At 58.9% G+C, this 13,039-nt stretch overlaps 1 protein-coding gene across 1 annotated transcript in view; it reads right to left on the reverse strand.

Annotated features, from left to right (window-relative positions):
• Positions 1–13,039, reverse strand: part of CSPG4 (chondroitin sulfate proteoglycan 4) — a 37,944-nt gene that overhangs the window by 12,671 nt on the left and 12,234 nt on the right. Inside the window, exons 2-3 of the mRNA XM_035261795.3 lie at positions 6,062–6,225; positions 864–4,400 (exon numbers count right to left, since the gene is read on the reverse strand). Of these exons, the coding sequence (XP_035117686.3) occupies positions 864–4,400; positions 6,062–6,225 (3,701 nt within the window). The remainder of the gene's footprint in view (positions 1–863; positions 4,401–6,061; positions 6,226–13,039) is intronic.

Here is a 13,039-nt window from a genome sequence, read left to right on the forward strand (position 1 = left end):
ACCCCCTCCTGGAGGCACAGGCACCTCCAGCACAGGCCCTACAGGGCTCACGCCTCCAAGGCCACACGGGCTCCCTCAGCTGATGGGTCAGCCACAAGAGGCTAAACTACCCCAAACACATTCCTGCTCTGTGCCTTTGCCCGGAATGCTCCTTCTGCCTGAAATACCACTTCCTATCCTCTGCTCAGATGGCCTGTGCTCTTCAGAGCTCGGCCCAAATGCTGCCTCATCCCAGGAGCCCATCCTGACACCAGATCTGCTGGCTGCCATCTGCCCCAAGCTCCAGATGTGCAGACCAGAAGGAGAGTGTAGGAGAGTGAGGCCGCGAGCGGGCAGGGACCGGCCTGAGGTCACAGCGCAAGTTGTGACCCCGCTGGAGGGCCCGTGGCTGCTCTGTGGGGTTCCTGGGTGGGCAGAAGCCCTTCATAGACCCTCCTGGACCCAGTCTGGGCTCTGAGAAAAGAGTGGGGGACATGGAGGTCTGAGGGGCAGTGGCCTGTCTCCACGGTCAGCAATCCCCAAAGCTCAGGACCTGTGATACCTTCCCAGGAAACTGACTGCAATGCAGATTCTCGGGCTCCACCTCAGAGATTCTGTGGGGCTGGGAGGACCCAGGAATCTGCATGCTCAGCCACACCATCACGACCTCCGGAGGCATGCATAACCCCCAGGAGGATGGGGTACAGCAAGCTCCCCAGAAATTCTTAGGAACACAACACAGACAGGAGCACATCCGAGGCCTCTGCACACGCAACCTGGAGCCGCCACAGCCACAGCCCAAGTCATGTGTGTACCTGGCATGGAGGCTGGGAGGAAGGCCTCTACCTGGCCCACACCCCCGCTCACTGCCCCTAGCTCCTTACCTCCAGCTGGTCCCTTCTGATCTCAGCTGCCTCTCCCTGGAAGACGTAGATCTTCTTGTGCCGGACCAGCTTCAGTGGGGCCAGTGGGCTCTCCAGGGCAATGGTCACTTGTAGGGTGGCATCCGTGTGCACTGGCCCCGCTTCCACGGAGAAGGCCAGGGTGTCTCGGGGGCTGAGGCTGCCATTGTGGCTGTAGAGAATGGCCCCGTCAAGCAGGTCCTGCTGGGAGAAGGTTGTGGCTGGCTGACCGGCCCGGAGCAGCTGTCCCCAGCAAGGGCCGGCTGTGACATGGTAGTGGACCTCATCCCCACTGCGGATGTCGAGGTTGGTGTCCAGGTGGAGCACGGCTGTGTCGATGGTGCCCTGGCCTCCTTGAGGGACCATGAGGCCAGAGCCATTGGCCACATGGAGGTAGGGCTCTGAGGCCTGCACCTCCAGCAGCGCGGTGGCCTGGTGCTGTCCGTCGGACACCTGCAGCTGGATCCAGCCTCGGTCAGCCCCTGAGTGCACAAACAGGACTTGCCTCTTCCTGAGGTCCTCCTGGGTGAAGCGGTAGATGGGTCGCGTGGGCTCATCCACGGCCACGATACTGCCAAAGAGGAGGTCTTTGCGGGTCAGCACTAGCTGGGCGTCAGCAAAGCCCGAGTCAGCGTCGCTGAAGGCCACGTCATCAGTCGTCAGCAGCCGCCGCCCACCCCGGGCCACATGGAAGACGCGGCTGATGGTCTGCACAGGGGCGTGGTCATTCACGGGCTGGATAGCCACTCTGAAGACACCTCGTACCTCCTCCCAGGCCATGTCACCACTGCTCTCGCCCTGGCGGGTAGCAACAAACGGGATATCATCTTCTGTGGTCTCGGAGTCATCATGCTGGTAGACCAGCCGGCCACGCAACAGATCTTCATTGGTGAAGGATGTCACCACAGTGGTCTTGTCCTGTGTCCCACGCCAAGCCAACCTCCCATGGCGGGGCCGCTCCATGACCTCATAGAGGTAGCTGGCACTGTTGAGACTCTTGACAAAGAGGTGGTCAGCAGAAAGGACACCCTCACCACCCTCAGGCACCACAAGGAGGACGTTGGTGAGGACAGGTGCGTCTGGGTCACCGCCAATGTGGATGGGGAAGGTATAGAGCGGGGAGAAATATGGTGGAGCTGTGACACGGAAACGGAAGGTGTCCTCGACTGCCTCCGAGGCACGTGCTGTGGCCGCATAGGTCACCCGGCCAGCCTGAAGGTCATCTTGGGTGAAGCCCTGACCATCTGACAGCCTCGTGCCCTGTAGTTGAAGATTGCCTTTCCTGGGAGCCTGAACCACCTCATAGTGGAAGGTTGGGGGGCTTGGGCCTGTCTCCTCCAGGGTGGCCTCCAGGTGGGCTGTGGTGAGGGCCTCCTGCTGGGTGTTCTGAGTGTGCAGTGGCTCCAGCCGCAGCATCCACACAGTGGCTCTCTGGATGATCACTGGGAAGGACAGATTGCTCAGGATCTCCTGGCCCACCTGCACCTCCAGGGCCAGGTTCTCCATGGTGTCCTCAGTGTGGTGCTGTGGGTCGGTGCTCAGGTACCTCACACGGCCCTGCTCCACGTCCCGCTGGTGGAACGCCTGTGTGGCCCACCACTCAGCACCCTCCACCCCACCTGCGCCCTGCTTCTGCAGCTCCCCAAACTGCAGGGCTCCGGGGATGCGGAACAGCACGCTCACATCCTGCCCCACGGCGTTGGTCTCCACTGACAGGTTGGCGGGCAAGATGGGCATGGCGGAGCCCTGGGCCAGGCGCAGCCCTGTGCTGCGGCGGATCTGTATAGCTGGTCGGACAGCCACCACCTTCAGTGTGGCTGGGGGGCTGGCCTGCAGTCCATCACTGACCCGGAACGTCAAGTCCTGTGCTGGGCCACTGTGGTGGACATACACTAGGTTCCCGTCCTCCAACTCCCGGCAGGAGAACTCGGTCGCTGGCTCCCCAGGCTGGTCTCGGCGCTCCACAGGGAGGCCTGAGGGGGCACCAAGGAGCTGGAAGGTGAGGCCCTCGCAGGCAGAATCCGGGTCATAAGCCTGGAAAACCTCGGGCCCCAGTGGCTTCTGCGTGTGTTCCAGGATCACCATGAGGCTGCCATGTGGGAAGATGATGTGGGGCGGGTCATTGACAGGGTTGACCTGGATGGGCAGGAGGTAAGTTTGGCCCCTCCGCAGGCACGAGGGCATGGGCACCCGAGCCGTCACTGACACCTCCAGCACCAGCTGGTCGGAGGTGTCCTCAGAGCCATCGTGGATGAAGCGGGCCTTGCGGTTCACCACGTCCAGCAGGGTGAACATTTTTCGTGCCTGAGCACCCGGGATGTCCAGCTCGAGCTCGCCGTGGCGTGCTCCTCGGGTCACACTGAACAGTACCTGAGACTTGCGCAGGTCAGCCTCCATCAGGTCCAGCGTGGGCTGCACGTGTCGCCACTCAAGCCAGGCTGTGCCGCCCTCGGCCACTACCAGTGGGCTGATGGTCAGAAGCTGGGTGAAATTGGCAAAAACAGGAGGCAGCCCAGGCTCAGGCACACATGGCTCAGGCAGCTCCATGGCCGGCCAAGCCTCGGGGGCCAGGGTGGAGAAAGCTTCATAATGGCCATAGGCATCGTCCTCGTACTCCTCCTCCTCTAGCCTGCAGCCAGCTGCCATGTCACGTGTCAGCAATGCTTCCCGCAGCCCCCACCTCTGGCCATTGACACTGAGGTCTTCCATGCAGCCCAGGAGGGAGGCATTGGTGGCCCCTGGCGTCAGGCCCAGGCGGTGTTCCTGGAGGTGATGAGAGGCCTCTGCATCCAGCCCCCCAAGAATGAGACTGCCGCGTGGCTCCAGGTAGCTGAGGACGCCACGGTTCGAAGTACGTGTCGGGTACTGGTCCACAGAGATTTCCAGCTGGTGAGCATTGATGTGGACACTGACCTCGTGGGGCTGCCCATCGGCCACAGGTACACTGTTGTGTAGCAGTATGGTACCCTGGCCCTTCTCAACCACGGCCCGCAGGTGGCCCTCAAATATGTCCACATAGATGAAGTCCCCATGCCGGCCGCCTGCCTGGAAGGCCAAGGGTGCCTGCCGGCTCCGTGTGGTGAGTATAAACTCCAGGGTTCCTTCATCCTGAGTGCCCCACGCAGGGAAGGCAGCCAGAGAGTGGGGCCCGGAGAAGCCCAGGGCCACATCATCACCAGCAGAAAACTCTTCAGCACAGCCTTCATGCACGTCAGGCGTCAGAGGCTGGAGGAGGCTGCGGCCATTGAGGGTGGCTGCATGGAGGCATCCCCTCAGGGGTCGGCTGGTTCCCCTCAGGTATGACAGGCCAAGACTCCCAGTGCCCCCAACAAAGAGCCCATAGGGGACCTCTAGGGGGGCTTCTGGGACTGCAGAGGAGGCGTTTAGAAGCCCATCAACCGACAACGTGGCCCAGCCCTCTGAGACAGTCAGCACCGCAGTGTGGGGGATGGAGTCACTCAGCAGCATCTCTGTTGGGGTCTGCAGCCTCAGCTCCTCCTGGCTGAGGACAAGTCTGACCTGAGGAGAGACAGGGAATGGGAGATGGGGGACAGCACTTTGAATCCATCATTTCCCTTATAAAAGCATAGTGGGTTCCCCACAGTTGGAGCCCCAGAGCAGAAAACCTAGGACAAGGGCCTCTGGTGCCACTCCTCTTGCCTTCCTGCCATCTCTTTACTTATCCTCCAAACACTCACCAAAGGGAACTCTGGGTCACGCCTGGATGGGCTCTGGGGATCCTGATGTGAATCAGATGTGGTCCCACCCACAAGGAACTGACATACAGCAAGGTGCTCTCCTAGAAATCCAACCTGTATTTTTAAATTCTTCCCTTCTTTCCTTGAGTGAGAGATGCCAGAAATATTTTTTTGTAATCTGGATTTCAACCCTGGAATAATGGGTAACTGGGAATCCCTTGATCAGTTCCCCTCAACAGGGCAAAGTTTCTTGGGGTCACTGAAGGCAGCCAGGCTCACTGTTCAGGGATAGGCTAATTTTTAAATTAGAATTTAAATGCCCTGTGTTCCGAAAAACAGCTCCCTGACCTGGGGTAGATGGAAATCTTGGGGAGAGATGAAGGACATTGTTCTGTCTCCATGACATTGACACCAGAAATGGCTCTGGGACAGTGCTCCCACATGGTAGAATGGGAGGTGGCAGAGTATGGGGACTGTAGAACCAGAGCACTAAGAACTGTAATTTTGGAGTTCTGGTATGGAGCATCTCCATGGGGTGTGGCATCGTTGGACCCACAAAACTGAACAGCTATCAGTGCCAGACTGCACCATGCTGGTGTTCAACAGTGACACCTTGTGGCAGTGAGAAGCAATGACAAGCAGCAGACTGACCAAGCACTAGTCCTCTCCCCACTGGGGTGTGGAAGGAGATGGCTGCCCCAAATTCATTTTTTTAAAAATAGAGATGGGGTTTCATTGTGTCGCTCAGACCAGTCTTGAAATCCTAGGCTCAAGTCATCTTCCCACCTTGGCCTCTCAAAGTGGTGGGATTATAGGTGTGAGCCACTGCACCCAGCCTGCCCCAGATTTGGAGTAAGACCCTGGGTTCTTAAACCCTCATGGTTTGGGGGAAGACTCAAGAAAGAGCCACAAGACTCCTTGCTAACAAAGCTTGTGGTGTCTTGAAGGATGAAATGGGGAAATGAGGAAGCCGAGGCAGTACTGGTGCTGTTACCGTCATGGACAGACAGTGGTGCTGCAGAGACATTGGTGCAGTGTCACCAGGATGCACGGGGGTAGTGGGGGCCCAGGAGGTGACCTAGCCCAGGAGGAGTGGATGCTCACACTGAGACTTCAAGGAGAGGCAGGAGTTAGGCAGGTGCAGGGAATGGGTGAGGCATGCACCTGACAGAAGAAGTGTGGCGACCAAAGGCCTGGCAGCAAGTGACTGTAAGATGGCCAGAAACTGAAAGCAGTTCAGTGCAGTCAGAGCACAAAGGGCCAGCGAGGGCTTGTGGTGGGTGGGAAACATGGCTGGAGGAGCCGGCGGGCAGAGCCAGTTCATGAAGGATTTACCATTTCTGGGATGCTGCTGCCCATCTCACAGTGGAGAACTTGAGACCGCCAAGATAAAAGTGACCTACACAAGGTCATACAGCCAGCTGTGGTTCACTCAAAGCTAGAAAAAGAAACCTATCCTGATCCCAGGGGGATGTCACTGACCTGCAGGCGTCCAGAGTAGAGCTGCAGCAGGAGGTGGTCAGCTGGGCCTGCTGCCAAAAGAAGGAGGGCTTCGGGCTGGGACGTGGAGAACTGCAGCTGTAGGTCTATGTCGGTGAGAGCCGTGGCCACAGGCACCTCCAGGTGGTTCTCACCGAAGAAGGAAGCTGTATGAGAGAGGGCGCTGTGGTCAAGGCTCAGACTCTTGCCTGGAGGAGGCCAGGTGCTGCGGAGAGGGACGAATGGATTGCAAGGAGGGGTCCATGCTGGCACACCCTCATGGTTCTCCTATATGGTGCTGCCTCTGAGCACTGCCCAGATCCCAGCATCTTCTTTCTCGGTCCTGGCACCGGAAGAAGGTACTGCCTCACCTTGTGTCCTTGTGTCCAACCCAGACCTTAACTTTGCAGGAGGCCAGACCCAGAAATTCCCAGCAACTCAGGTCTCCTCCTTGGAGGTTTCTGGCGCCAGAGGTTTCTGCCAGCTCTGACTCACCTCCCCTGTGCCCCAGTGGCGTCTCTCTCCCACGTCTGGCTCCCCTACCCGCTCCAAAGGAAAACATCACTGACCTAATCACCTGGCTTGGTGGTCACAGCCCCGAGGAATAGAGTTTCTAAAGAACCACCTCCAATCCAGACTGATCCCTGCTCAGATTCCTTCTCATACACGTCCTTGTACTTGGGCTCCTGTGTAGCGCTGGCCGTGCCATGCCCCACCTCCACAGGTTGGCTGAGGCCACAGCTGGGATCTGGTAGTGGTGTCAGCGTGGCCCATCTATTCCCGCTTCTCTCTCAGGCCAATCTTCCAGCTGCCATTGAGGGTGGGGGTGGGAGTTTATTGGCCTGAGTCTGCCAAGGAGCAAAGGCTCTGAGGCCAGATGGAGACCATGTGCAGTGTCAGACCAAAGTCGGCCCAAACTTCCTCCATGACCCCCGCTATTGCTTCCTGCTGGAGAGCTATTCACACTCCCCGATGAGCAGTCAGATCCGGCCCCATTGTTTCCACTGTGGCCAAGGAATCAGGGATGAGAACAGCTGAGTTCCCAACTTCCCCAGGCCACCACTCAAGCTGAGGCTGAAGACAGGGCCTGGGAGGGGCTGAGGGGCTGCTGGGTAGGCCAAAGAGGGCCTCTCCAGGAAGAAGGCCAGGGCTAGGCTTGCCTGGAGTCAGTGATTCCTATGTGGGTCCCATTCTGTCCCACACTGGGACTCCTCCTCTAGAGTCACTGCTTCCTCCAGGCAGTCTCCCCAAATTAGCCTCCCAGACTTCCAACCTGCTGCCACAACTTCCAGTCCATGCCTTTTGGGGTGATAAGAACCAAACACAACTTTGACTTTGCCTGCAGATGTCCAGGGCTGCAGGGCAGACAAACACAGGTTAAAGATGGTGATTCATCCCTGTTGGGTTTCCCTCAAACCCCCAGAGCGAGCAAAGGCTGATGGCCTTGATAGGGGTGGTCTGGCCCTGGCCCCACATGTGCTGGTCCCTGGCCGGCCTGAGCCAGCTGCCATCCGCCCCAGGAAGTAGCTTCAGCCATTGCAGAAGTTGGAGACTCGTGTGCCCAGAGAGATGTCCAGGAAAGATCCTGTAAGAACCCCCTGGGCTGAGTTAAGTCCCCTCTAGTTATCTCCTCCTGCAAGCACTGCTGGCGGCACCAGCACCCTGTCTAGGGAGCGAAGGGGATTGAGCGAGCACTGCAGCCCATCTGCCTGGGGGCGGCCCAGCAGGCTCAGCAGGCCCCGCACAGCTCGGTGCCAGCAAGGGACAGACCAGGGAACTGCAGGTGGTGGCCACCTACAGGGGTGCCTTATCTGCAAAGACATTGATTCCTAAGAGCAAAACACAGCAAAGTGAGGGAGGCCGTCACACAGGGGGTGGGGGCACATGGCCCCTGCAGGATGGAGCCACCCCTGGCACCGGCTGGAGCGGCTCACAGCAGGTGCCAGGAGCCCACTGTTGAATTTTCAGGAATTTTGAGAGTCAGGTGGTACTGCCCACAGTGAGAATATTTATGCCAGGAAAAGAGGCAAATATTGCAAATCAGGGATCCCCCTCTCCCCAATAGCCCACTTCTAAACATTTACCTGCCCAGCGCCCACGGGGAAGGGGGCACATGTCCCTGCCCCTACCCACCCTTGAACTAAAGGTATATGTAGACCCTCCAGGACATGGCCAATGTCAGGACTCTGGACCAGACAGGAACTGAAGTAGCTGGTTGGCCCTAACCACTGAACCACCTGCCCGCAACCCCCTCCCAGCGGGAGAGAGTAGAGCCTGTTTGGTCAGAGTGGGAGGGTGGCAGGAAGCAGAGGTACTCTCCACAGTGCTGGCGTCTGAATGGGTCCATTGAGGGGCTGGGCCCTGCTGCTTCCTGTGGGGCTGAGCGGGAGGGGCTCACACAGGCTGCCTTGTGCTGCTGGAGTGCATAGCCAGGCAGCCCCCCATCCCAACAGAGGCCTCTGAGGCCTTGCTGGCCAGAGCTTTGGAAACTCTGACAGTGCTACTCCCCTCTTTCCTGGTCTCCTTTTTCTGCCCTTCTTACTGTCTCTGAGGGACTGCAGTTGCAAGAACCCAGAATCCCTTGGAGGTGGTGGGGGGCAGTTGAAGAGGGGCTTCATATGGAGAGGGTGTGTGGGATAAAGATGTGATAACTTAGGAGTCAATCCAGAGGACTTCCTGGAGGAGGTGACAGTGCTGTAGCATCACAGAGAGGGAGGAATAGGCAGTCTCAGAGGACAGCAGCAAGGCCGAGTGAGAGACTAGCAGGGGTACACAGGTCCCCCTTGGGTGGGGCAAGGAGGGTTTCTGCTCCCTCACCTCCGAGAGTATCTGGCTAACTTGAAGGCAGACAAGTAGAAGGAAGAGTAGAATGGATCAAGCCGGGCTCAGCAGCCTGACTGGGGCAGGGTCATGGAGAAGGTTGTGGGGAGACATCAGCACAGACTGGATCAGACTTGCCCTTGACTCCTGGGTCAAGAGGACCCATGATCCATCAAAACCCCAGTCCAGACCTGTGGCTGCTCCGTGAGCTGCCCTCTGGGCAGGAGAAGGGGCCCATTTCAAGCCTCAGTGTCACCATTCTGTAAAATGGGCACTCTCTCCCACCCCTTTCCCCTCCTGACTGCGGATTAGTCCTGGGGGTCCCTCCTGGGTATGGGAGTCCCTCCCTGGTCTGGGAGTTTGCTGTCCACATGGATGTGCAGAGTGTTAATGGCATGGGCTGCCTGGAGGTGCCAAGCCCTGGGCATGGGAGGAGCAGGATGCCCCACAGGTCTGGGGCCCATGGGAGGGGCAGGAAGAGTGCCTCGTGTATGGGCTTCTCTCTCTGGAAGGCGAGTTGGTGAGCATCCAGGGCTTTATATTAATAGATGTGTATTAGTGTGTGTGCGCAAGTGTGTGGGTGGCTGCTGGGGGTGTGCTTTGGGTTTGCGTAAGGCTGTGTGTTTGTGTGTGCATGCGTGTGTGTGGGCTGGGAGTTGCCAGGACAAGAGCAACGATTATGCCCAGGCCTGTCCTGCCCTTCGGTGCCCGCCTGCCATGACTTGGCTGGGCCTGGCTCCATGAAAGAGGCTGTGTGTTCTCAGAGGGTTCCCACCCCTCCTGCTCGGCACCCATAGAGAGGTTTGCTAAAGGTGGGTATGTCCTCACAGCTTCCCACCCTTCCTCCGCATGAACAGGGCACTGCTGTCTGGGCTTGAGGGTGGGGTGGCTCCATCCTTCTTCCTGAGACCTAGGCCTGGGGGCACAGTAAAAGCCTGTGTCCATCCCTGCTAAGTCCCTTCTCCGTGGGTAGAGAAAGCCTAGGTCAAGGTCCCCCAGCAAACCCCCTCTGGCAGGGCATGAGCTGCATTGGCATCTCCTGGCTCCCTGGAGGCACTGCTAGGAGGAATGTGGATGGGCCCATGAGGCCCGCTTCCACCTCGACGCCCAGCCCTCTGTCTGAAACCAGGACAAGGGGTCATGTGAGGGGAGCATCTCTGTCCATCAGCCCCTAACCCTGGCCAGGACCCCACCTTCCCCAGCCAGGCCAGGGCCCAGCCTCAGATGCCTCTTCTAGTCTGAGGGCTGCTGTGGGCCCTGTTCCTTCTGAGTCCTCAGAAGCCCCAGGGGTGGGCGAGGCTGCCTCTGTCCCTGTCTATACCCCATCTCTCCTTCATCTCTGGCCATCCCTGCCAGCAGGCTCTGCCTCTGCTCCCCCTGGTCTCCCTCTGTCTTTGGCTCCCTCCTCCCTCTGCCCCATCCTGGCTGTCCCTGGGCACATCACCCAGGACAGTCTGTAAGGGCCCAGCCCCACCCTCCTTGGGTGCTGAGTCCCACAGTGTCAGAGTTCCCTGCAGTCCAAGCCTGCAGTAGGGCACTCAACTTTCACTTTCCAGACAGACAAACTGAGGCTCCAGAGGAGAAGCGATTTGACAGAGAAGCAGAAAGAGATCTGGCAGATCCCAGCACTGGTGTGAGCCCCACCCACCCAGGCACCCCCTCTGCACCTCACTCTCTGGCAATGGATCTCTGTGTGCCCCACTCCTGCCACATTCCCGGTTGCCTGGGGCAGCCCCACAGCTGGCCTGCGTCATGGGAGCAGCAGCATTCCCGGGAGTCTGCTGCCGCCTGACTTTATAAGGGAGAAAGTCTGGGAGTCTGGAGCTGCTGGGCAGGGTGGCTTGTAGGGAGTGCCGGTGCCCATAGTTGGGGGTAGGGGCAGGAAACCTGGACATCTGTAGGTTGAGGAGGGACACACAGTGCCACAGAGATAGAGCATGAGGTGAGAGGTGGAATGAATAAGGGAGACCCATTCATTCATTCATTCATTCATTGACTCTATCACAAATATAGCTCTGTTGGGAATGGAAACAGACAGCTAACATGGGAGAAAGTTATTAAAACTGAGAAGCAGCTATAATGATGCCCTCCTCCATAAAGACTGAATCCAGATCCAGACCAAGGCCTGAGGAAGGGGATGGAAGAGGAAAACTAGAGGGAGACAGAGAAGGTGGGACGTGGGCAGCAAGCCTGCTGCTGTGCACAGGAATGAGGAGGGAAAGCCCAGCCCACCCGCTGGGGCGGGGGGGGGGGGGCTGCTCCAAGGCAAAGCCGGACTTCTCCAGCATAGCCCCTTGGGGTTTGGCACTAGGGGTGGAGATCCTGGCTCCAGGTCTGGGCAGGCAGGGGTGAGGGAGTCTGAGGGGGCTGTAGGGTGGGGTGCTCTGGGAGGGCCAAGGCTGGGTTGAAGAGCTCTGTCTCCTCTCATGGGTGTGTGTGTGGCAGGGTGACAGTGAGGGCGTGGATGAGGCATGGTGAGGGGTTGGATGTTGGCTACATGAGAGCATAGATGGTCCAGGTGCCCTTCCCCAGCAGCGGATGCCCCACTGAGGTCACCCAGCCCTCTAGACCTCAGGTCAGTTCCCCTCCAAGGGACTCCCTGCTTTTTCTTCCGCCAGCAATCGACTTCCAAGCCAGCAGGCAGGTGTGGGTGAGTGCGTGTGCGGGAGTGTGGGTCAGTGTCACGTGTGCACATGTGAGTGGAGGCAAGGCGGGCGAGGAGGAGGTGCACCGGGTCCAAGGCTCACCCTGCTGTGGGCTCTGGATACTAAGCCATGACTGCAGGCTCCCCTCCCCAGCACATCTGCCTCCCTGGGCTCCCCAGGCAAGGGAGAAGCTGTCTGGTGTGCCTACTCAGGCACCAGCCCCTCCCAAACCTCCTCCTGGCAGACCCTCCCAAGGCTCAGCCATCCACCCTGAGCTATCACCCTCCCCCAACCCTGTTACTCTGAGGCTAATAAGAGGGAAGGTTACAGGGGAGACTTAAGATCAGACTAAGGGGACAACATAACCTGCCCAGTGATGACACTAGGGCCACCAGGACCCAGGCTAGATGGCTCTGGGTGGCCAGGGTGGGCTGCCTAGAGACGCTCACACACCTGCAGACCCCACAGAGCTCACTGCTCTTTGGCCATTCTTCCCAGCTACTCCCAGACTGGGATTCCACCACCCAGGGCCACACGGACTGCCTGCTCCTCTCCTGAGCCACTGCAATGCGGACAACAGTGGACTAGTTCCAAATCCCACGGAGCTCACAACAGCAGCCATCCTCTCCGGAGACACTGCTATTTTCCAATGGGGTGCTGGAGTGCCAGGCACCTGCTCAGGTGACTGCTTCCATGTCTAAAGCTGCAGAGACCTCTGCCAGAGTCAGGGCAGCCCCATCCCTCCTTGCCCCAAGAACTCTTGAGCCAAGAGATGCAGGCTCGGGGCAGTTGACCTGTTCGGTTGCCTTTCCGGTCCCTTGCAAGGCCAAGGAGGCCAGGGAGGAAAACAGTTTCCTTATCTACTGGCTGGACCCTGACCCTGGTCACTGGTCTCAGCTACTCAAGCGCTTCGAGGCACCCACGTAGAGGGGCATATACTGGGGACCATTTCCAGTTGAGGAAGCCCGTCTGGAAGATGAGAGGAAGCAGGGGCAGGTGGGGTGGGAGAAGCCAAGCTTGGTCCACAGAGGCTGAAAGGGGCCGAGCCCTGGGCTCCCAGCCACAGGATCCAACCCTGGGGCCTTGTGGAGCACGGAGGAAGCAGGAGGGGAAATGAGAGGTTTTGAGGGAAGGAGCTGCCCGGAGTCCACCCAGGCTGGATGGCTGGGCTGGGGGAGGAGGAAGCAGAGCCTCAATAGTGTCTTTGTGGAAGCCCTGCTGCTCCCCAGGCCTCAGGCGAGGAGGGTGGGGTGGCTGTGGTGGGGAGTGGTTCCAAGAGGCTTTTCCCTGCCTTATAATTTTCCTCCTAGGACAGGGAGGTGGGTGGATTTCCAAACCCTCCTTTACCCCACTTTCCTGGCCCTAGGGGATGTGGGACCCTCACCTCAGTGGACCCAGGCTGGGGTCAGGTTTGTGGCAGGGAAGAGAAGAATGAAGGACCCTGGCTTGGCACTGCCCAGCCCCCCGCCCTGCCCTAACAGGGCCCCTAGGAAGCATCTCCCATTTTACAGGCGAG

This window comes from Callithrix jacchus, chromosome 8, assembly GCF_049354715.1.
Source record: "Callithrix jacchus isolate 240 chromosome 8, calJac240_pri, whole genome shotgun sequence".
Taxonomy (NCBI): Eukaryota; Metazoa; Chordata; class Mammalia; order Primates; family Cebidae; genus Callithrix; species Callithrix jacchus.